This window comes from Alosa pseudoharengus, unplaced genomic scaffold (genome assembly GCF_046254945.1).
Source record: "Alosa pseudoharengus isolate Yale_2024_CS ecotype anadromous, Long Island Sound unplaced genomic scaffold, YU_APseudo_1.1 YU_APseudo_1.1_scf_51, whole genome shotgun sequence".
NCBI classification, from domain to species: domain Eukaryota; kingdom Metazoa; phylum Chordata; class Actinopteri; order Clupeiformes; family Clupeidae; genus Alosa; species Alosa pseudoharengus.
In genome coordinates, this window is record NW_027468839.1 from 310,059 (window position 1) to 335,429 (window position 25,371).

General features: G+C 44.4%; 1 protein-coding gene across 1 annotated transcript; it reads right to left on the bottom strand.

Annotated features, from left to right (window-relative positions):
- Positions 1-5,388: 5,388 nt before the first annotated feature.
- On the bottom strand, positions 5,389-8,314 carry LOC143105426 (uncharacterized). Its single transcript, XM_076269417.1, has 6 exons — positions 7,964-8,314; positions 7,227-7,289; positions 6,806-6,967; positions 6,548-6,604; positions 6,288-6,365; positions 5,389-5,647 (listed from the first exon to the last, which is right to left on the bottom strand). The coding sequence occupies exons 1-6, from the start codon at positions 8,129-8,131 to the stop codon at positions 5,549-5,551; spliced, it is 627 nt and encodes a 208-aa protein (XP_076125532.1). The 5' UTR covers positions 8,132-8,314; the 3' UTR covers positions 5,389-5,548.
- Between the last annotated feature and the right edge of the window lie 17,057 nt (positions 8,315-25,371).

Sequence of the window (25,371 nt, forward strand, 5' to 3'; positions counted from 1 at the left end):
TATATCTGAAGAGGTTTGTTCCACTTATCAGTATAACTCTATGGAATTCTAAAACTTTGAAGCTCAATATCTCAGAACTACTCAGAATGTAGATAGAACCCTATAATTCTAAGGGGACGAAATGCTTATCCCAACTCTGTTTTCGGCTTCTGACATCTGGGTAAAGGCCCCGATTCCCTGTTTAACAAACAGGTTGTGTGAAGTCCCAAAGCCTCAAATGAAAGTGGCAAATGTGCTGGCGGTGCTGTCTGCTGTGTGCTAGCCTAGCCTAGCCTCTGGCGACCTCAGCCCAGGGACTTTTCTGTCTGACATGCAGAAGCACAGGGAAGTTTCAGTAGGCTTGTTTTCGATGCAAGCTCAGCATGCCAGTAAAAATGAAACTGTTAAAGCCCCAGCACATAAAACCTGCAACACACACACATACACACACACACACACACACACACATACACACATACACACACACATGTGCATGCACACTCACACATGTACACACATCCTCTGACATGTACACACACACACACACACACACAGACTCACACACTACATAAACGTTGCCAGAAATAGAAAAGGATGACGCAGACAGCAATCTAACGCAGAGATGCCTAAGAAAAATCTGACTGAATTATTACTTATCACATCATTATTACAAATCCTTATCAATGGCCTAATGGTATTCGCCAATTCATTGTGTGCATTTTATTAAGTGGACACATTACACAATACACATTTTCTCAAAAATATCCCCTCCTGCACACGGTGTCCAAATATGGACCCAACGTTTGGAGTTTGTGCAGTCCAAGAAGGCCAGCTTGGAACATTTGACTCTGTGTTGCACCAGGCAATAGCCAATGCGAAGAAGGCACAGCATGACATGGCTTCTCTGAAACCTCAAGTGGCAAGCGGGCTTCGCTGAAAGAGGCTGGTCCCTCCCACCATATCCTCTCCCCTCTCCGGCAGGCAGAGTTTCAGAGAAAGAGTTACACCTCGCCAAGCAGTCTCGTAGCTACATAAAGTTGCTCAGCCTGGGGAGAAGGGAGGGGCCGTGAGGTCAGATAAGCCCTGTAAAGACCCTTCTCAGTGGAGCCCCCTCAGTGCTTTTGTGTGTCTACATGTGTGTGTGTGTGTGTGTGTGTGTGTGTGTGTGTGTGCGTGTGTGTGTGTGTGTGTGCGTGTGTGCGCGCTGGCGCGCTCATACCTGATGACGGTGCTTATCGTAAGCCAGACAGGTCCTGAGGCTTACCAGAAGTGACTGAGGAGGCAGACCATGTGGGGTGGGGTGGGGGGAGTTTCAGGACCGCAGAGGCGAGAAGCCACCACTCAAACCAACATCCTGCAGCCCCTGCAGCGTCTTACCTCCACCCCCCCCCCCCCCCTCCTTACAGCAGGGACCGCAACGATGCAGTGCATATACAAGATTCAATACAATACTAAACATTACTATTCCGCTCCTCACAATGCTACAGAAAGTTTCATTAATATAAACGGACCTTCCCAACATTCCGATATCCAATATTTCTTATGTGTGATTGCAGCAGTCCTGTTTGCCCTGTCCTGTCAGGACTTATTTTCCAATAATGACCAGTGGGCCATACAATTTCCTTAACATATTCATCTCTATGAAGTCTGCATGGACTGCTTGGTTTTAATTGATGGTTCAGTATCTTTTGTTGGTTATATGTATATTTGCCATATTCACTAAGGGTAGTTAGCTATATGTTGTGTTGGTAATGCGTAATAAAGTGTATTTTCTCATGAAGTTCTCACTACCTCATACACTGATGCACTGATACATTTGATGTTGTTTTATTACAGTATATGCAGACAGATGGTGTACTTCAAGATGACCTTTAGGTGTTGGGGGCCACATTAACATATACACATACTCTTGTGGTTTTTGCTCCCTCATTCACTCGTAGATTTGTCATCTGACACAAACCATGACACTACAAGAGGAGGCTGATGCACTGGTGTGGTCTACGTCGTCGTCCACAATGGAACACATCTCTTCTCTCTTTGTATTATTAGCGGTGACGTTCGCTCAAGTTGGTGTGGTTTTCTTAAAAAAAAAAAAAAAAACAGCGGACTTTTCATTTCAGGGTCTTTCGTTTTGCTTTTGGTTTTAAGGGAAGATTTTTTTTAAAACAATAACCACATCATGTACAAGCCACCATGCACAGTGTTGATTTTTTTCATTGGCTGTTTAAGCAGCTAAGGATGCCATTTAATTCAATAATTACATGTCCTTCTATTGTGTTTGTGAAATAGATTTTCTGTTAACCAAAGGTTCCAGGGCTGGGAGTAAGCTGAGGGCTTCAGATCTCTTTCTGCCAACTACTCAAATGAAAGCCATCCAGCAGCCAGACCAGCGGATACCCTGTCTTAGCTGAGTTGCTGAAGCTAAGCAGCTTTGGGCCTGGTTAGTTCTTGGATGGAAGACCACCTTGGAAGACTAGGTTACTGCTGGAAGTGATCTTGGTGGGTGGCCAGTAGGTGGCACTCTTCCCTCTGGCCAAAAAGATTTACCCCAATGCCCCAGTGCAATGATGGGGACACTGTACTTTAAGAGATGCTGTGCTTTGGATGAGACATTAAACCACTCTGGTCATTAAAGATCCCATTACACATATCCTGACTCACTCTGGTCATTAAAGATCCCATGGCACATATCGCAAAGAGTAGGGGGTTCCCCGGTCTCCTGGCTAAAATCCTAACCTTGCTCATTCAATCTGCCCCCCTAATCAACCCCAGTGTAACTGGCTCATTCATTCAATCCCTCACTGTCCACCTCAAGCTGGTGTGTGGTGTGCGTTCTGGTGCATAATGGCTGCCCTGCATCACCCAGGTGGGTGCTACATTGGTGAAGTGCTTTGAGTGTCGAGAACGTGTTGTTGAAAGTACCCCAGCCCGAGAGAGATGTGTGAGTGTTTTGTAGAAGGGCCCCATGTCAGTGCAGTGTTCTTGGTGTTGGTCTAATCTCTCTCTCTCACTCACTCACTCACACACACACACACACACACCACACGCTTTCACCTCTCAGTCTCTCTCTCCCACACAGTCTCTCTATCTTTCTCACACACACCCACAAACACACACACACACACACACACACACACTTTCACCTCTCAGTCTCTCTCAAACACTGGCACACATGCACTCACTCCTGTAAAAATTCCTCCAAAACTCCCATGAAGAGAGCTAGACTGGCCAGTGAGATAAGCTGGGTTGTCGTCAGTTGGCACCTATTTTTAGAGTGGGACAGAACGTTGGGGTTTTTGTATTTAATACCATGTCTATTTGTAGACTAGACTTCTGCTTTTCTTGGCTATTCTAATTGGCTTTGTGATGACTGGGAGCTATCTTTGGAAACAGAATGTTTTTAGTTACGTCACATCGTCATTGCGTTTTACACAGGTGCTTTTTGACAGGTGTTTGAATATCTGAAACAGAGGCACAGTAGTCTGTGGCATGCCTGAATGGATGGTTTGTAATACCGTGGCAGCCTCAGGGGCCTACTGAAAAATCATAAGCAGCAGTTTGACAAAGCAGTGTGATGGGTGTCAGAGACTGAGTTGCGTAACATACCAGTCAATGTCAATGTCAATGTCAATTTTATTTATATAACGCATTTACAGACGGCTTAGCCGCACCAAAGTGCTTTACAGTAAAGTGCAATAAATAAATACAGGAAGGCACAAAAACAAAAAGGGCTACAGTTAAATTAAATTAAGAAATGCAGAAAAAAGAACATTTAAAACTAAACACTGGGGCATAAAGGGAGACACTAGCCAAAGGCAAGTGAAAAGAGGTGGGTCTTTAAAAGGGACTTAAAATCATTCAGAGACTGAGCTGAACGGATGTGGACGGGGAGGCAGTTCCAGAGTCTAGGGGCTGCCACTGAAATGTCTCTGTCCCCCCTAGTTTTCAGCCTGGCCCTGGGTTCTTCCAGCCGCAGTTGGTCTGCTGAACGTAGTGCTCTGGAAGGGGAATGCTGGTGGAGAAGATCGGTGGGGGGTAGGTGACAGGTAGATAGGGGCCAGACCATGGAGAGATTTGTATACAGACAAGAGTTCATACAGTAGCTCCCTCTAAAGGCTCAGTCGCTCAGTGTGAAATGATCTTATCTTTTTTCATATGTGTGTGCCAAACACAGTAGATGTGCCTTGGTACATTATACCACAGTGATCAACATAATTACTTAACGGCTGCATCTGTTGTGTGGCGGCTCCCCTGACCTGATTCATGAGCTGACTGAGAGGCTGGATTCATTTACTGATCCTGGGAGTCAATGTTTTGTTTCCAGTGCATAACAATGACAAGGAGGAGAAGAAAATCCCCCTGAATTTCCATGGAATTTTGTGGCTGGGGCTCCGAGCTAAACAACCTTCCTTTGTGAATACATGAGACCAGTTTGTCAACATGGTCCTCTCCTGGCTAGCTAGCAGCTGAGTGTGGTGTGGTTTCATCTGTTGCTGTTCTAGAACTGGTCCAAAGCAGTTGTGGAACAGAGCCACATCAGTTCTAGAACACAGCTGGTCCACATCAGTATTGCTCAGCTTCCAACTTGGGCATGTGTTGCTCTGAGAGCATGTATTTCACTTTGATCATATGGACTTTCCAGCTCAAGGTAAACACACAGAGATATGTGAAGTGTGTTATGTTTTTATTAATATTATTATTATCATTATGATATTATTATATTATTATTGTCATCATTGCATCATTTGTATTGGAAAGCAAATAAAAGACTAGCATATACACAGTTCTACAATCATTCAGCAAATACATTCAGTCTGACAATGTCAAGTGTGTGTGTGTGTGTGTGTGTGTGTGTGTGTGTGTGTGGCTTTATAAATGTTATGAAACTTTTGTTTTAAAGATATGTCTGTGTTATACATTCAGTGTATTTGTGTGTCTAACAATGCATCATATTCTTGACAAATTATTACTTAGCATTGGATGCAATAATCCTGCATGTGCAAGAAATCGTAGCCTTTCACCGAAAGTACAGGAGTTGCATGAAAGGGATCCATTTCATGTTTTACATTAAATAGAAAAAACAAGTCAAGACTTAACATAGGGCAACATATAATTTAGCAGCACCAATAAGAACTTACTGTAATCTTCATAAACCTTGCTCTAGCCAGTGATAGAACATTTGATCAACTGTTTGGTTTGTCCTTGTGGAGCTCCAACAGGCTATACAGTTTTGCATGGTTTTGCATGGCATGTTTTGCAGAGAAGCTAAGTCTGCCAGGCTTTATGAGAAAACAAATAACCATTTGCCCTACAATGTCAAAATTATACTCTTAAAGGATGTCATCTGTGCTTTGAATTGTCTATATTCATATACACAGGCTACAGTAATAACACCAAAGGTATACAAAGCCAGTGTCTTTAAGTGTTGAGTGGTTTGCTGCTGCTTACTAAAAGACAGGTACCTGCATTTCACCGCTAAACACAGGCACAGAGGGACAAAGAAAAGTGTCGCATACTTCACAACTGCACCTATTAGCTAAAATGAGCTAACAAGATGGCTTCCATCTCTTTAGTCATCTGACCATTTGCGGACGCCGCGTCCTCTGATGTAGTTATGGAGAAGCTTCAGCTCATCTAGTGCCTTGTTTATGGTGTCCTCTTCACTGATCTGATAGAAGACAGTGGAGAAAGGAAGGAGGGGGGAGGGGGTTAGGGTGATGAGAGAAGAGAGAGGGATAGAGATGCAGAGATGGAGGGATGGAGGAAAAGGGAGATGGAGAGAGAAAGAAAGTGAGGATGAGGGATAGAGAGACAAGTGAGGGAGGGAGGGAGAAGAGAGGAAAAGGGAAAGGGGGGCAAAGATAAAGTAGCATTTAATAGTTTGTTTTTGTTGGATTTTATCAACTACACAAACACACACACACACACACAAACACACACACACACACACACACACACACACACAGGACATTAGACTAGACAGCATATCACACACACAAACACACACACACACACACACAAACACACACACACACACACACACACACACACACACACACACACACACACACACACAACACACACACACACACACACACACACACACACACACACACACACACACACACACACACACACACACACACACAGAAAGAGAGAAAACAAACCTATGAAATAATCAGAGAAGATGTGATGTAAATAACACACCTCTGCAAATAAGTTGCACATTCCAGCAAAGTCCATCGGTGTTAGTCTGTGTGTGTGTATGTGTGAGTGTGTGTGTTTGTAGATATATTGGTCACATTTACCTTTTTTATGGCTTCATTAAGATGCTGAATCTGTAGTATTGCCCACTGTTTTGGTGTCCTTTTTTTGGTAGATGATAGCTACAAAGACAGAGTTTCAGCATGAAGTATCTACAGGTGCAAGCGTGAATTTCAATTTCAATTTCTTTATTGGAGGATAATCCCTTGAGATGTAACATCTCGTTTTCAGGGGGGTCCTCAACAAATTGAATTGACACTTTTGCAGTACAAAGTAATTTTTCATTCATCAAAAAAGACATTACCTCAATAAGTGGCATCTTTTCAGCTTTCTCATTCAATCTTTCACACTTCCCCTCATCCTAAAAAAAAAGCACACACACATTCATTTAGCCCATTCAGAAGTTTTGGTTTAGTGTTTAGTTAGAATAGTTTTAGTTAGAGTGTAGTCACAGTCTGAAACGCTTGTACTGTATGTTGAAATATCATTCAGCCCTTTAAAGTGTCAGGTTCAGTATGGAGGGGAGCAAGGTAGCGTTGCCCAGGGCAACAGGATAACTCACCACACGGACACAGTCGTCCAGGTGTTGCATGAGCCCCATAAGGTCCACGAGTGGACCCCTGTGATCGCCAACGTCTTCGTTCTCTTTAAGGCCCAGCTTCTCCCGGAGAACACGCTCATAGAAGCTGACAACTCGGAACATGACACAGCCATGAAGATTTCGCTGTTATGAGAGGGGAAGATGGATGAAATGTAAAAGATCACTTTGTTATTATTATATTAATCATTATATTAGTCACTTTATTTATAATAATCATCATTATTATTATTCACTTTTCCATAAGACTGGAGGTACAATTGGAAATGAAAATAGTTTGTATCACTCTTTGAGTAAAACTACATTAGAAGTGTAATTTCATTTTAGGTTATTAATCATTTTTATTATATTATTGGACTGTAATATGATCCAAAATATTCCTTACCCATCTTCTTATTTGCATAAATTGATTCATGTTGAGAAGAATTCTCCAATTATGTGCTGAACTCTGGGGGAAATGAAAATCAACACTTGATCATAATGCTCAAAACATACACATACCTTTCCCCTACATTTGTACTAAAACCTACAAATGCTACAAACGCTATCTGTTTTCTCAGCAGCTTTCACAATCAGAGGAAACGACTATTGTTTGTGGTGAGTTAAAAGTGTGAGTTGTGAATGCAAACACAGATACACACACACACACGGTCCGTAAGCACACGACTGTCATACCTTGGCAAAGAGTTATTAAGGCATCTGCAGAGCTACCCTTGCATGTATTTCCTGTTTGCCTGTGCATTTATGGATTTGACACAACATCTCTCAAAGCAGCATGCCATACAGTGACACACCTTCCCTCCCGTCAGCCCTAGTTTCAAGCACACTGTGAACCAAACGATTACTGACTGATGAGCTCACAAAAAAAGGCATGCCACAAAACGCCGGTCTGTGAACCAAATGATCACTGACTGAGCTCACAAAACGCATGCCACAAAATGCCGGTCTGTAAACCAAATGATCACTGACTGAGCTCACAAAACGCATGCCACAAAACGCCGGTCTGTGAACCAAATGATCACTGACTGAGCTCACAAAACGCATGCCACAAAACGCCGGTCTGTGAACCAAACGATCACTGACTGAGCTCACAAAACGCATGCCACAAAACGCAGTACTCACTATGTTGTGCGCCACGGTCTGAGCCAACTTCTGGAGCGCATCGGTGTCCATGCAGAGTTCACGGGGAACACAGTTGGGGGTGAGTGCAGTCGCCGCGCGGCCCCAGGACACGACCGTCGCCAGGAGTAGCAGGGCCACCAGCAGCCCTCTCTGCAGCGTCCCACGCATGGCGGTGAAGTGATGAGCTCGGCAGCCACGGATGGTCTCTCTCAGTCACTGCTGTCCGATCTCGTTTTTTCTTCAGAGATGCACGCCTGCCGACACGCCCTTCTTATTCCCGGCCCTTTTGTACTTCTTACTCACTTTTTTTCTCTCTCTTTCTCCCTCTCACTCTCTCTCTCTCTCTCTCTCTTTTTCTGTCTTTGTATTGCTCTCACCTTCTCTTTGCTCAGGTATTTATATGTGCCCATTTCCTCATACGTCAACCCCCAACCTCCATGCTCACTTTCCAACCACAACCACTTGGAAAAAAGAAAGGACAGAGAGAGACAGAGAGAGAGAGAGAGAGAGAGTCTCTCATTCACCAGGATATATACCTGTTTTGGACACCTGCTCATTATCATCCATGAAAATGGTATTTTGTTTTTTAATATAGTTATTCAATTTATGCTTGCACCTGAAGGCATTCAACAAATGGCAGTGTTTGGAGCATGTTTTAAAAAGGGTTCACGTTGTGTGGGTTAACCACAGTGTATTGAGGTCATGACATTTGGAGGGTCTTGGTTAAGATGTCCTAGATTCAATGGCGCACTAGAAACCGCAGAGCGGAGAGAGCGCTCCTTGGAGATGAAGCAGATGAACTCCGGTCACTAGGCTCTCTCCAGGCCAGCGACACCTAAAAGGGGGATGTGCAGATTCTTCCGGAAAAGACATTTGGACATGCCTGAGGAGGCTTCGGCTGCAAGGGAGAGGAAGTGAGCAACGGTGGATACCGGATGGTCTTAATCAGGAGCATCAGGGGCATCACTTTCACTACTGGTGGAACAAGCTGTGGGATGGTCTTGGCCTAGTTTCCACTGTGATGGGGGGATATTTATCAGATGCAGAGGCCTCTCGGCCCACTAACTACTGGGGCATGACATTTGCAAACCGTCAACTTCCTCTGACAGAACAGTCCAGTCGAATGCTTTGAGGCTCATTGTGTGTGTGTTTGTTTGTGTGTGTGTGTGTGTGTGTGTGTGTGCGTGCGTGTGTTTGTGTGTACAGTATGTGTACATCTGTGTGTGTGTGTGTGTGGGGGGGGGGGGGGGGGGGGGGTATGGGTGAGTGTGTGTGCATGTACAGCTATGGGCAAAGTTGACTCACTCCCAGTAATTTGTAGCCATTGCCTACAGACGTTTCTCAGACCTTCGGACAGTGTGAAGTGTGGCAACTGCAAACACTCACTGCCTTCATACTGTGTGAAATGTGATCATAACAGACAGTATAATGAGCCTGATGTGTAATTTTCAAAGGGCTTGGGCCTTGGCCTCACCCAGTGGGAGCAAGAGCATTGATTGGCTAATGTGAGCAGTCAATCAGGAGACTGAGTTTCACATCAATCTGCCCTAGAAGCTCAGCTAATATAGGGAGGGAATAGGTTGGTATGAATCATTGCTTTGGTATGAATGAAATTGTGTTTATAATCATTACAAATTATTTAACGGCCAACTGAAAAGAATCTAGGTTCACTGGGTCATGTATTATGTCCTGGTGATTAACAAGAGTGTTCTATGAGAAAGAACGTCACTGGCATTCCCGCACTGCACAGGGTGCATTTAAAGATTATCAATGAGTGTTTTGTGATGGTGGTGACAGTAAAAACCTGTTTTCCTATCTCTCTCTCTCTCTTTCTCTCCATATGTTTTGTATGCACACATAGTAAGCAGCGTATACCCAACATGTGTGTATGTATGTAAGTATACATGCATGTGTGTGTGTGTGTGTGTGTGCACATGTGTGCAGGTGTCTGTTGTGGTTTGTTTGTTTGTTTTAGATTGGTTGGAAGACCAGGGGTCCGTTGCACAAAAGCAGAATTAAGACATCCGGGATAAGTTACTGAGCTGCGCTCAATGAATCCAAAACAAGAGCGTACAGGCTTAATTGGTTACACAAAGACCAAGCCAGGATGAGCAGACACGGATTCATCAAGCCAGGTGAAACCTATCCTGGATAAGTGCGCGCTCACGGCTCCCTCAAATAGACCCCGCCACCGATCACAGATTCACTGATTTACCATGGCAACTAGCGGCTTCATTGCTTCTTCTACGGTGTGAAGTAGGTAGCGATAGCCTTTTCACAACAGGCAACAAACAGCAACACCTCTGTTTAGGAGAATATTGCAACTAGTTCCGCCACCACCACGTGCGAAATGGTTAGGCACTCCCGTGATGTCACATTGTCGCATAACAGGTCGGGAATGGCGAGTATGTAAAAGTTAATTAATGATCACAAACGTTTAAATAATGACAATGGGTCTAGGTATATGTGATAACAATGTGTAGTGGGCAGTGGAATAATTATTGGTTTCCGTTTGTGGTGACTGCTGACTGAGATAAGGGATGAGATTAAATAGATCCTGGAACTTAGCCTGGTCTGGAGCAGGCTAGCTCCAAAGAATAAATCGCCATGGTAACTTATACCATAACATATCCTGCTGCCCCCTATCCCGCTTTTGTGCAACTGGATCACGGATAAATTGAGCCAGGATAACCAAGATATCCCGGCTTAATCCCTTATCCTAGTTTTGTGCAATAGGCCCCAGGTATGCACTTGTGACCAGGTATGCTCGTGTGCTTAGCCACCCAGCTCTGGGCATTACCCGTCAGAAATCAAGGTGATGACATACTACAGCGAAACCTGATCACTGTCTCTGCATTATCGTTGTTTTGTCTCCCCTCCCTACACACACACACACACACACACACACACACGCGGCACACACACACATACTTATTCTTTCTATGTTATATATGCACCCAAGGTGAGTGCATATTAACCATAAGGAAGGAAAGGATAACAGATCTCTAGTGTAAACAGTCTTTGGCGTAGGCCTCTGTCCTCAGTCAAACAGCTCAAAAGACTTTAAACAGCTATGAAGATCTCAGATCTTCTGACGAGATATGGCAGAGGCCAGAGCCTATCCCCAGACATGAAGACCAACTGGTAGTGGTAGAGGGGTGGAATGGGAGTCAGAGTCAGTGTACTGCGAGCAGCAGAAGTGAGGAAGTCCCTTTTAAGACAAGCGCCTTGTATGGACCCTTTCAACAAGGTAAACAAAAACAATGCTTGAACATTCTATTTGGGCCCCAATCTACTTCCTCTGCATTAAGATAACATATGGAATGTTAAAAAGGAAGTCTTGTGGGGCAAACTATGATGCTGATAATGAAAATTCCATGAAAGGGTCTATTGGTGCAGAATCAGGACAAATGCAGACAAGGCCATACATAGACAAGGCTTGTGTGTGTAACCATTCCAAGTCCAGGTGAAAAGAAGAGGGAATGATTTTGTTGATATAAAACATATTAATACGTGGAACCAGTGGGCTAAAAAGCTCAGGTTTGTCCAGTTTCGCCATTATGGGATATTTCTATGTCTGGAGCACTGTTGCCACTGTTATGTTACTGTTTTCTGTCAATGTCATCTATGTGTGTATGTAAGAAACCCACTCTTTTTACCTGCAACCAAATCTACCCTTGGGTACAAATAAAGTTACCTTACCACCTTACCTCCTGCAATATGATAACAGTCCCAGGTTCTCATGCAGTTATGTAACTCAGTACCATCAACGTTTGGGAAAGTACCCTGCTGCCCTCCTTGTACACAATGGCATTGTTGATGGGTAAGAGAAGTAGCCATGCCCCCTTACTGGTAACCTGGGCCAATAAAGCGTGCTCCCTTGAAACGGTATACAAACATATCAGCTTCCTAGACTTCAATGCTGAGCTGATCTCCCTTCTCTGTGCACCACAGCAAAGCTTTCTCCATCAATTGCAGCATGCTGTGTACAAAGATGGAGCACACTTCTGTGCTGGGTTTGGTTCAAGAGTTCTTCTGTGTTTTTCTTTCACACCGTCCTCACAGGCTCCTTCAGGGCTAGTCCACCAGACCAAACCGATCTTTTTTTCCTCCGTCTTCCCTGGAACCGTATCAAGAATATTTGCGTCCAAACGGATCCATCTCAACACGACTCAACGCGTTACTTCATATCCCAGGCCTATAGTTGGCACTGTTTCTGTTACAGATATTGACCAAAGCTTGCGCGCTGTAGGCTATACAGACAGAATAGGCTACGTCGAAAATCGCTAGTGCAAGGAAACCAGAATTGTTTGTGTGGACTGATAGTGAACTGTCAACTGTAGTCAACGGTAAAACTAATAAACTTTCTTTTTTACGGTTTGTGAAGGGTGCAGTCCCGTCCTTTACTTGGCTAACGCAGGTACTGTACAAATAATCTCCTTTACTTTATTTGGTTGTAGAATAGTCCGCGATTCACATTAGTTTTGGCTATCACCGCAAGTGCATAGGCTACTAAACGCTTTGCCTACCCAAGTTCTAGGCTATTCTGTCGCCACATTTATAATATTGCTATAATACCTTCGTTAGTAACAGTCAATACTGTAATAAATGTGGGTTTTCTTTGTTTTGCAATTCAATTGCAATAAATACCAAAGCCTGCAAATGAACACAACCAGTTGTTTGGGCAAATGTAACAATCTTTATTATTAATTCATATGTAAACATTAATACGGGTTTAAAATGTGCAGGGGGTTCACGGAAGCAAAGGCAGTAAATAGCAGCAGAGTAACCAGCTTCATTAAATTATCTCACTCATTAAAGGTAGACGTTAAATCGCACACCAAGTTCCACACCGACACTGGCACACACCTCACCCTATAAGAAGGCACTGCAAACTATGTGATCACTCCACTCTGAGAATTACACACGCACCCACAACCGTCCAAGAGAAGTTACGATCACTCTGCATACACAACTGCCCCACTAACCCCGTTATCATCCCCCCCAATGCACTCCTAAGAACACATACACACACGCACACACACACACACGCGCACACACACGCACGCGCGCGCGCACACACACACACACACACAGTAAAATGTTCACTTAACTCGCCAACCGGCGACACCCCCTCCTGGGGTCTGAGTTTGTGGCGCTGATTTCCAAGTTCCCAATGGAGCTGGACAGCGCAGACGTGGAGGGAGGACGTATCGGCTCACCCCACGCCACGGAACACCAGACAGCAGACAGACGCGGCTCCCCACTCTACTAAGGCCCCGGCCCTGACTACATACAGGAGGCAGCAAACCTCCCCTCTTAACTCAGGAAGCGAATAACCCGGCTAGGCTACCTGTCTTCGTCGCCGGCAATCCTAAATGACTGCGAACGACACCCTCCCGCACCCAAGAGTGTCGAACCGCAGCCGTCAGGTGATCTCCCCTATCGCTTCCCCCATTCCCCTTTTGTCAGTTCTGTTTCAGGTAACCCCAATCAGCCTCACCTGTTGCAGTTCATTCAATTAGTCCAAATTCAGTCCCAGCTGATTAACAATCCCCACAGTCCCACAATTCACTCACATCACACTTTCCCCCCTCTTGAAAAAAAAAGGACTCGTCCCCGAGTCACCCCCCTATGGTGACATCCGATAATCGCCAGACCAGACTGGTGGCCTCCGTTGACGGGCGGGACGTCCCCCTTCCAAAGATGTGCTGGGAACCGTGCTGGGCTGAGTTCCTTGTGGTCCCTGATCCACCAAGCCAGTCACCTGAGAGGTTGCTGCCTCCCCCAACAGGGCCAACGGGCTCCTGGCACCCTCTGGTGTTACACTCTGGTCAGCCTGCCGCATTAGTGGCTCCTGCACTTTTGTAGCAGCCGCTTGTCCTGATCGGCAAAGCGGGACCCAGCTGGCACCAAACTGGACCCCTTGAGGCTGGCGTTGTCCGGAGGGAATCACACGATCCGCCGGCCCGCTCCCATGGGATGATGCCACTGGTTTTGATGGCACTACCGAGAAAGAAGTACAAGGTTTGAGCCGATTAAAGTGGATAACACTCTCCTTACCACCATCCACAGGGAGAAGTCTATAAAGCACATCAGTCACCCGGTCCACCACCCTAAAAGGCCCTTTGTACCGTCTCTGCAGCTTTGGACACACACCCCGCTTCCTGGCCTTGTTCTGTACCCAAACCAATTCCCCTTCTGAATAATACTGAAAGTTAGCTCTGAAATCATATGCCGCTTTCTGTTGTTCTGAGGCCTTGGCCTGATGTTTTTTAACTGCCTCTACTACAGTAGACAATGTCTCCCTCAACTTAGACACATAATTGTCCACAGAGGTAAAGGTCTCTTGAGGTCCAACCCCTAACATAACATCAATAGGCAAGACAATTTCCTGTCCAAACAACACTCTGTAGGGAGTGAAAGAGGTGCTAGCATGGACACTGCTACGATAAGCTAACATAACATAAGGCAAAAGTGTATCCCAGTTCAACTGATTATCTTGAACGAAGAGAGAAAGCATATCCAAAAGTGTACGATTGAACCGTTCAATTAGCCCATCGGACTGGGGATGGTAAGGAGATGTCCTAGATTTATGCATGTGCAAAAGTTTACACAATTCTTTAAACAAAGTCGACTCAAAATGACGACCTTGGTCAGAGTGAAGGCTCCGAGGCACCCCAAACCGGCACACCCATTTCTCGGTCAACACTTTGGCCACAGTGGCCGCTTCTTGGTTTGGCAATGGAAAAGCCTCGGTCCACTTAGAGAAATAATCACCAATAACCAGTATATATTGATTCTTCCCCGGTGTCAGTGGTAAAGGACCAAGGATGTCAAGGGCTACTCGTTCAAAAGGCCTAGATGTAACTGATGGCTGCAAAGGTGCACACAGTTGCTTGCCCTGAGCCTTGCGGGAACCACAATCAACACATTCCCGCACCCACCCCCTAACATCCTCGAACCAGCCTGGCCAATAGAATCGGTCCTTAACCTTCCCCTGCAGTTTTTGCACCCCCAGATGACCTGCGGTGGAGACACTATGAAGCTGCTCTAACACTTTAGGCACCATTGCCCGAGGCAACACCACCTGCACCTGGGAAGCAGCATCTGAGTGAGCAGGCGGAATCCTTACTAATCTAGCCCCCCGTACTTCAAGCTGACCCCAGACAGGAGCATATTTTTGCAGATCGAGATCTGGCTTCAATCTACCATCAGCTTGTTTTTTATACTCAATTATCCGGCCCAACTCTCTAGAACAGACCTTTGGTTCGACCGCATCAGCCATTGCCTGAGGATTATGTGAATTCGACCGAGGTCTTTCCTCGAGGAAAGCAGGCAGCCTGGAAAGGGCATCAGCATTGCTATGCAATTTACCTGGGCGATGGACAATCTCATATTGAAAATTCGCAAGCTGCTCGAGCCAGCGAGCCAGCTGTCCCTCCAAGCCCTGGAAATTGTGCAACCAGCGTAGTGAGTTATGATCGGTTCGCAATACAAAGGCCTTCCCCAACAAGTAATGTCGAAAATGCTTAGTGAAAGTAACCATACTCAAAAGTTCCTTTTTTGTTGTGGCATATTTGCGTTCCTGCTTTGTAAGAGCTCTACTAGCATACGCCACCACACGCTCCAACCCACCATCCTCTTGAGATAACACTGCCCCAATCCCCACATCACTCGCGTCTGTATCCAAGACGAATGGCTTATTGGGGTCTGGATAAGCCAATACAAGAGCAGTGGTTAAGCAAGTTTTTAGTCGATCAAAAGCGCTTTGACAGTCGTCACTCCATCGAAACCGCCTTCCCTTCTCTGTCAACTGGTGCAAAGGGCGAGCAATATCCGCAAATCCTCTCACAAAGCGTCTATAATATGAAGCTAGCCCAAGGAAACTCTGCACCTCAGTCTGACTAGTGGGAACAGGCCACTCCCTTACTGCCTGCACCTTAGCTGGATCTGGCATTACTCCTTCAGCGGAGATAACATGTCCGAGATATTGAACCTGTGTGGAAAATAGATCACATTTAGATGGCTTGACCTTCAAGTTAGCCTGCCGCAGCTTCCCCAGAACACCATCCAGCCGTGTCAGATGCTCATGGAAAGTGCGTCCAAAGACGATTATGTCGTCTAAATAAATTAAACAAGTAGTCCACTGGAGATCAGCGAGTACAAGGTCCATCAGACGCTGAAAAGTGCTAGGCGCATTACAAAGGCCAAAACTTAGAACATTGAACTCGAACAACCCCTGGCGTGTGGCAAACGCGGTCTTAGGACGATCCTTTGGGTCGACCTCGACCTGCCAATAGCCACTTACTAAATCTAGAGTAGAAAACCAACACGCATGGCTTAGGCTATCCAAAGCATCGTCAATTCTGGGAAGGGGATACGCGTCCTTTCTAGTCACTTCATTGAGCTTCCTGTAGTCCACGCAAAATCTCAACCCGCCCCCTTTCTTCTTAACCAACACCACTGGTGCTGCCCACGGGCTACAAGAAGGGCTGATAATACCGCCAGCAAGCATTTGCTTCAGATTGTCTGTCACCTCCTGCTGTAAGTGAAGTGGGACTCTGCGCGGGTGCATCTTAACGGGTTTGGAATCACCTGTATCAATCTCGTGTAGGGTCAGATGGGTCCTGCCCAAATCAGCCTCTCCCTGACTAAAGACTGCCATGTTCTTATGAAGCAAATCCCTAACAGCTTTCAACTGATCCGGGGAAAACCCCTTCTGCCCCACCCCAAACTGACTCAGTAAGGTGTCAACTGTCCAATGCGCACTTTCTTCCCCTACACAACTCCCTGACAGGTCATGATCCACTTCTACATCAGTAAATAAAGTGCCTACTTTCATTCCACTTTTTAACATTAAGCCATCATTAGTCACATTAATAACACGAATGGGCAAGACACCTTGCTGGACCTTGCAAATAACTCGAGCTACCAAAATGTCACAATGTTTAGAGATGGAAGGAGAGGGCTCCAACATCCCTTGAGCATAATCTCCCCAACCACTTTGGAGCTGACCCAGAACAATGGCTTCACTGCGAGGGGGCACCACCGTATCGGCCTGAATAACAACCGGTTGCGGCTCCAAAGAGGGATTAAGATCTATCAGAGGGAACGTCTGACCCATTATTTGGCAGTGTTTATTGCGCAGATCAACCACCGCACCATACTGCGATAAAAAGTCAAACCCGAGCAAAATGTCTCTGGAGGGAACATCGGATACTAAAAACTCTGCAACCAGTGCAAGCGAACCAAGTTGACACACAGTCTGCCAGCAACCCAACACATGCATCCCCCCCCCATTAGCTGCCTTAGCCCTACCTTTATACCCTTCCAGGTCACACCCCCCCTTAGTTATAGACAGCCAGAATTGCTTTGGAATAACAGAACGTGAAGCGCCAGTATCTACAAGTACAGGACAATCAAACCCACCTATTTTAGCATTTAGGTAGCCGGAACCTCCCTTCAAAACTTTCTGTAGTTGCTGCATCCATTCATTGTTATTCTCTCTCCTGCTCAAACAAATGTTGTGCGTGTATTAAGTTGATGATAACGTGTTTACAAACTCTACTTAACAGAAAATATTGTAAATATCCTACTGTCATGCAGTTAATGGGATACTGTGCAGAGTTGAAAGTTAGGTCAACTTGGAAACTGTTTCTCGTTGTTGAGTTTGCTGAGGGTAAGGAGCCCTTGCTTGGCCGCCTGTGCTGCGCAACGCACACTTCGCTCCTCTCATCTATACATCGTAGTTCCTTTTTCGGGAGAGTATGTTGGATTACATTGTACATTGCAAAAATATCACCATGCATTCATAACCTCGTGATTCAGTGAGAGTGATCCCAAAACATCGGAAAGTATGTCTTTGTGACAATTCTGCATTACATTTTGTCAAGAGGAAAAATCAATACCTAACTGTTCCCAACTGAACAGTGATTATAGCGCTGTGAACGCTCCTGGCTGCGCCTGGCAAATATGCCACCATAATAGCAATCAGCTATGGAACAAGCGTGCCTGTTGTTAAAGGGAATGTGAGATGACGCTCTGATTGGTTTATTGCACGTTACACCCAAACCACACCCATGATTAATGTAGCTACTTCAGACCACCCCATTTTAGATTTGCGTCGGGCGCAACAGTCAATTATCCCGCCGGTAAAATAGCATCAGCGCCCAAGATCCACCCACAAAGTCACTTGCGTTTTGCGCAAAGACACTTCCGTTTCAGACCATTAAAATAGAGCCCTTAGTGCGCATCTACCATACATGAGTCAAGCGTCTTTGTATGCTCATATCTGACTTCACTAGACGATGAATGCATTTATTTGTTGTAAGTAGAGATGCACCGATTGGAATTTTTTGGGCCGATTCCGATTTTTCATAGAGTTTGACCGGCCGATACCGATTTTAGCCGATTCCGATTTCATTTCTTCTAACCATTTTACACACACAAATAGTTATTTTCTATCTTTTCTTTAATAGAACATGTTAATATAGAAATGTAATCAACTGATCGATAATGAAATGGCTGTTAAAAAAAATGGAACTGATGAGGAGACAGATTCTTCTTCAAGTCTAACTTCAGCTGCAGTATCAAACTATAATTCTTCCCAGTGTGGGACATTAATTTCACAGACTACTAATATAAATGCACTGTTATAAGAACAATTTTCATAATACATTTGAACATGCTACCATGGAACATATTTTCATATGCATTGATGAATTTATGGGAGGGCGAGGGAAAAGTGAAAAAAAAACACAGGGGAGAAAGGGTAGTTCGAACTCTCAATCGCAAACAAGGACGCAAAGTTTGGTCGTTTGAACTACTGCCCCTAGGCAGTCGCACTTGTGTCGTTCCTTGGTAGTTCCTGTTGGTGTCCGGAGCGCCTAACCAAAAATCACAACCGCCTAACCAAAATTTGCGAAGTGGATGTTTATCTCGTGACTAATTGATTGATCTATCCTCCAGCTTAATTTTGATTAAGACACTGCTTCCCTACTTGGCTCATTCTTGCTATTTATGTTAATTAAAGTATTGCCTTGCTTTTAGTATTATAATCTTCACAGTCCCTAACAACAGCAGTGTTAAATGGTGTAGTGGCTAAAGCAGATGACTTATTATCCCAACATTGTAGGTTCGATTTTCTTATGATGTGAGATTGTCCTCTTGCTTCTCGCTACCTGCAGGTGAACTAGTGTGACATTCAATTGTTTTTGACTGATGTATTGTAGGCCTACCTATGGTCTCTCGATGTAGAGTAACTATATACATAAATATGTATGGTCAAAACCTATTGTTGTGTCTCGTAGGCCTACTAAAGAAGACATAGGACGCGAACTCCGGTCGAGCGCTCAGTGCACTGACGCGCTGCCGTTAAGCCACGAGACAGTTGATATGCCATGGGATACCCAGACATTTGTCCAGGCTATATATTTTTTCCAACAGATATTTAACACAAATAATGGCTCATATTGGTCTGCTTAAATTAACTGATGGCAATGACAATGCCAGCATTAATCACTCGGTTTAGATTAGAAAAGTGTCGACATAGGCCGTGACAGAACATTTCTAGGGGGTGGGGTATTATACGTTGCCACTGTTTCCACCAATGATATGTATCGCTGCATCATCAACAACGTTGTTGGAACTACGGTGTTCGAACGTCGGAGGTAGTGAATTGCGACACAGGTACGATGCTTTCTGGAAACAGGTGTAACAGTGTCGTTGTTTGGTCGCAAATTGCGTCGTACCATGGTGGTTGAGCAACGTCGTTGCTAACTTTTCTAGAAACGACCCCCTGGCCGGTAACTATGGTAACCCAGCACGCACGGCCATATTGGCGATACTCAGTAAATGAAGTACAATGGAGTATTATGCACTTTGGATATCTTACGTGATTGTAGCGTGTCTAAACAACAGAAAAGCTCATCAAAATGCGTCTAAGATGCAAAGGCATATAGGGCAGGACTTGGACCACAAGAAAAGGCGCGATATTTCGAGAAATTACGGATTATTGGCAGCGCAGATACATATGAGTTGGGTGAGGGAGAAGAAGTACCGAGTTCAACCACAAGCACCCACCTTCCTCTGATAACTTCTGGCATTATTGTCCATTCTCCCTGGTTTTTTAATAACTTTTGGAAGTCGATACCTACACCAGATGTTTTTCTCAGTCTGACCTATTGGTACAACCTAAAACACGGCAATAATTAACCATTTTCTTTGACGATGTTAGGGATTTACTTCAGTGCCTAATGCTTTTTTAATGAGGCGAGTATCTCCAATATGGCGATGTCCAGATCTGATGACACGCCGTGCAAACCCCTAATAGATATTATGTGCTCCACCATAATATGAAAACACTGTTTTGCGATGAAAAACTTCCGATATCCAAATTCCGGATAAATGCATCAATTAGGCTATAGAAACTTTAAGAGAAAGCTGATTCAGTATTCAGTGTTCACTTTCACTAGCCTGGCAGGCCATCCTATATCATTGAAATGTATAGTCTGGAATAGAACCATTCACCTCGCTTAATCCAAGGGGCGGGCAGAGAATTGTCTTTCAAACTGCCTAGGCATGCAATAGGCCAGCGCTACGACCAATCAGAACAAAGAGCAGGATGACGTGGCCAGAGCGATGAAAACAGTGAACGTGGAAGTAAACTTTTACCGTATCCGGTCGGCAAAACGACAAATACATCCTTCTTCGAAAGGAATGACTTAAGTGCATTGTGTTGCTCAACTTTCAAAGAAAAGTCCAACTCCTCCAAAGTTGACGCCAACGCCGATTCAAACAACCGCTCTTCGTTCGCCATAGCCACCTTTCTTGTTGCTACCATCGCAGGACTGTCGTCTTTCTGTTAAGCCCGCCTTAAGACTCTCTAACAAAATAGAGCGCAGTGATTGGATGACGTCCACGGCGTCAGCCAATAGAAATCCCTATGGTTTGATACTAGACGTACAGGCTGAGCAAATTAATTTGCCGCCGCTAGGGTGCGTCTAGATTACACTTTCACGACATCCACTTCTCAATCTGCTAGACTAGGGTATTTTAAGGCATAGCCCTAGTCTATGTGCAGTAAATAGTTCGGGTATTTTTTAAGTGGAGTAGAACTACTAGGGCTACTGTATGTCGCTGCTTGTTGACATCTTATTATCATGTAGCCTATGATTGCTAAACTTTGATATTTTTAATGTCGCAATTGGTTATCTCCGTTCAGATGCGCTTGTGGTTCAGCTGTAGGCACGCAATTAGCGGCAGGGATGGGCGGTGATGAGCCTTATGATGGGCGGTTAACAGCCTAATGAAGTGAACCTTAGTAAATTCCACACAATATGGCAAAGCACAGCGTTTGCTGCGTAGAAAAACTCAGTAGCCTATTAGCGCTTTCTTTGTAGCCCTACATCTGGATGCTAGCTTCTTCAAACTTTGCAAACTCAGCTGGGTGTTGTTACAATTGCGGCGCGCAAGTGCATTTGACCGGCATAAAATCGGCATGTCTCAGACTGACCGGCCGGTCATGGCCGATCACGTGAAAATCGGCCAATTCTGGTCACCAACCGATCTATCGGTGCATCTCTACTTGTAAGACATAAATGAATGACACCGGCACTACGCACAAATTAATTTAAACTTAGACCGCACTTCCCTAATAGTATTAGCTATTTGCCAATCTATCGATATCAGCATTTAAAATGCCCAATAATTATATTCAGTAAAGGACAGCCAAAAAGTGATCCTCCATCTATATTTCCAGTATTGTTTTTCCAGCTTAACGATACATTGAACGGTAAAATAAAATGATAGCATTGGTTGCGTTGTTTGTCTAGGGTGACCATTCATCAGGGTTTCTAGCCCTATGTCCGCACCTAGGTAGTGTGTGTCTGTGTATTTGACCAGTGTTCCACAGCAAACAGAGCTTAAGTAGCGATGATACAAGTGCTCCACAGCAAACAGAGCTTAAGTAGCGATGATACAAGTGCTCCACAGCAAATAGTGCTTAAGTAGCGATGATACAAGTGCTCCACAGCAAACAGTGCTTAAGTAGCGATGATACAAGTGCTCCACAGCAAACAGTGCTTGTAAGTAGCGATGATACAAGTGCTCCACAGCAAACAGTGCTTAAGTAGCGATGATACAAGTGCTCCACAGCAAACAGTGCTTGTAAGTAGCGATGATACAAGTGCTCCACAGCAAACAGTGCTTAAGTAGTGATGATATAAGTGCTCCACAGCAAACAGTAGCAATCGATGATAAAAAAAACAACAACATAGGGGGCTTCCAGATAGGAGGTGGCATGCCCTGCACTCACTGCTAGGTTGAGCTGGTTTGAGTGAATGGGACACAGATTTGTGTTGCGCTTGTCGCTGGGCTCATTGAAAAATAGGTTTGATTTACAGCGCACCGCAGTCAAGTGAAATGTGTTTGAATTTCTGGGACGTGCAAGAGCGCCAGAGTAGTAAAGTGAAAACGTAAATCATAGACAGCTGTAGCAGTCCTACCTTGTATGACGCCCAGGGCGACTTTTTTTTTTGTGAGTGCTTGTGCCGCCCCTTGGTAAGATTCCACTTCGCCCATGCCAAAAAACGCTACTGTAGGACAGTATAACAACCTTCCCTCCCGTCCCCCCGATGGAAATAGGCCTATAATGGGAAATTGGGAAGTGTCCTCATTTTGGTAATTTTTTCTTCATTTTTGTCCTCACAACTGGGCCTCCTTTTCAGAATATGGTTGGTGTTCTCCCTAATTCAATGTATTTCTGCAGAAAACCACCACAAAAAATAGGAACGGATATGATGCGGACTATGACTATCAATGACTATGAGTGTCCTCATTTTGGCCAATCTGTCCTCACTTTTAGACGCAACATGTGGTGGTCATCCTATTTCTGCTCCTTTATAACACACATGTAGCCTCCATTTCCCATGTTAAACACAAATTAAGACTATCAACTGGTCTTTTAACCGGACCACATCGATATAGACTACCCAGGGCACTGAGGGTATCACTGGGTGTTCACTCATAGTCCACACAATCACTCTTCAATTCCTACATTAATCTGAATTCATTGTTACAGTAAAAAGACTCCAGAAGAAATAAATATGGTTATAGTCTATAAAGTTTTTGAAAATCCCAATAGAGAACAAAACTGTTTAAGCCAGTATGAAAGGATGCCCTAATCACCATAAAGAGTAAGAAATATGACATCTTTCAGACAGACTAGCTATAATGAATATCAATACCATTGAAATACAGTAATTCATTTAGCATGCATTCACTGTGTAGGTGTCCAGTCTGAATACTATAGCCTACCTACACCTTTAAGCTAATTGATCTAATACTGTCTCAGGTCACCTCACCTCAGTCTGTTAGCCACACCTCCTCAACCATCACCCTGAACACTGGCGTACCACAGGGATGTGTGCTGAGCCCTCTCCTTTACTCCCTCTTCACCTATGACTGTACATGGCTCTAACACCATTGTCAAGTCTGCAGACAACACTACGGTGATTGGTCTCATCAGCAGCAACGATGAGGCGGCCTACAGGGAGGAGGTCCAGCACCTAACATGGTGGTGCACTGACAAAAACCTGCCTCTCAACACCAAGAAGACCAAAGAGCTCATTGTGGACTTCAGGAAGTCTAACGCTAGCACACACACTCCCATTCTCATCAACAGGACTAAGGTGGAGCGTGTCACCAGCTTCAAGTTTCTGGGTGTTCATATCTCTGATCTTACCCTGATCAAGAAGGCTCATCAGCGTCTCTTCTTCCTGAGGAGACTAAAGAAGGTCCACCTGTCTCCTCAGATCCTTGTGAACTTCTACCACAGCACCAGTATCCTCACCAACTGTGTCAGTCTGGTATGGCAACTGCTCTGCCTCCAACTGAAAAGCACTGCAGAGGGTGGGGAAAACTGCCCAACACATCACTGGTTTCTCACTCTCACTCCCATCATCAAGACCATCCAGTAGCGATGCTTGCAGCATCATCAAAGACTGTTCTCACCCCAACCACAGACTGTTCACCCCACCCATTACAGGTCTCTCCGCACCCGGACCAACAAGTTCAGATACACATACATAGCCATATTCTACTCTTATAATACAACTACTACTACACTGCACATATAATGTTCATACATTGTTCATACATAGCCATATTTATTCTGCTCTTATAAGGTTACTGCTAATACACTGCACATATTTATATTTAATTTATATTACTGTATACTACTACCTACATTGCACCATATCTTGTCCTGTTTATGCACCACCTGTCTATACTTTGTCACATTGAATGACCTCTGTGTATGAAATGCGCTATATAAATAAACATGACTTTCCCGAAGCAACCTGTATGACCTGCTGATTTGGTGATTTGGTGAGGGCCTTTCCTGCAGTGCCTATATTGTTAGACAGTTCAGCACAAATAAGAAACCCATTTAAGCGATAACTCATGTTTTAATAATCATACCACCATGTGGGGTATGGAGGCTGACATGAGCAGTATTTGTAGCCTAGCCATGCCATGAGCTTTCCTCTTCCAGTAAACTCCCCAAACCTGTTCAGTAGCATTTCTTGGCTTTCTCGCTAGACCCTCCCATAAATTATTTAGCGGTCTGCTCATTCAACATAGCAATTGTCATTCGAATGGATGACTGCATTACAATTACAATGAGACATGTTTACTGAGTGAGATTGACATGTTATGATAAGTTTATATGTAAACAGCAGAAAGGCACCTTGGAGGGAATATATGTATGGGAATATGCAAATTATAATTAAGATGTACTTGCAAGGAGCACTGGTTGAACCATAGCCTGATATACAGTAATAAATGTATAACTGTAAGAACTGGCTAGGTACAACGGATGGAAATTAGCACTCATAAGCTAACTCTTAAAACTTACTGCAGCTTTTTGCCTGTTAATTAATGAGCATTGGTTGGCATGTTTTAAAAATGTACAAACAGTAGGTGTAGACCGGGGTTTTCCTCTGCGGTGTTCCTCAGGAATTATCATTACATGAGGACTGCATTCCTATGATGCTTAACCCTTAACATCTACGTGTTCACCTTTTTCCTGTGCAAACCTTTTTGTGCAAACCTTTTCAAAAAACACTTTCTGGGCCTTTAAGATTTGAATCTTATGACATGCAGGTAAGGCATTATAGATATGAGGTTTAACTTTATCTGTGGCTGCAAGGGGAATGAACTGGCAAACCCACAAGACAACACTTTGCTTTTGTCACCTCTGGTTGGTTCTCTGTTCACACGGGATTACTGTAACATCAGTATAAAACTGCAGACATCCTGAAAGTTTAGGCCATGTGATTCTGATTACTGACAATCTAATTCTGTTTGAATGCAACCTTTGTCTTTTAAAAAGAAAGAAAGAAAAA

Coding starts and splice junctions, on each gene's coding strand:
- LOC143105426 (XM_076269417.1), bottom strand. CDS start 8,131: ATGCGTGGGACGCTGCAGAGAGGGCTGCTGGTGGCCCTGCTACTCCTG. Junction 7,290..7,963: donor AGACCGTGGCGCACAACATA/GTGAGTACTGCG, acceptor CATTTCCCCCAG/AGTTCAGCACATAATTGGAG. Junction 6,968..7,226: donor TTATGCAAATAAGAAGATGG/GTAAGGAATATT, acceptor CTCTCATAACAG/CGAAATCTTCATGGCTGTGT.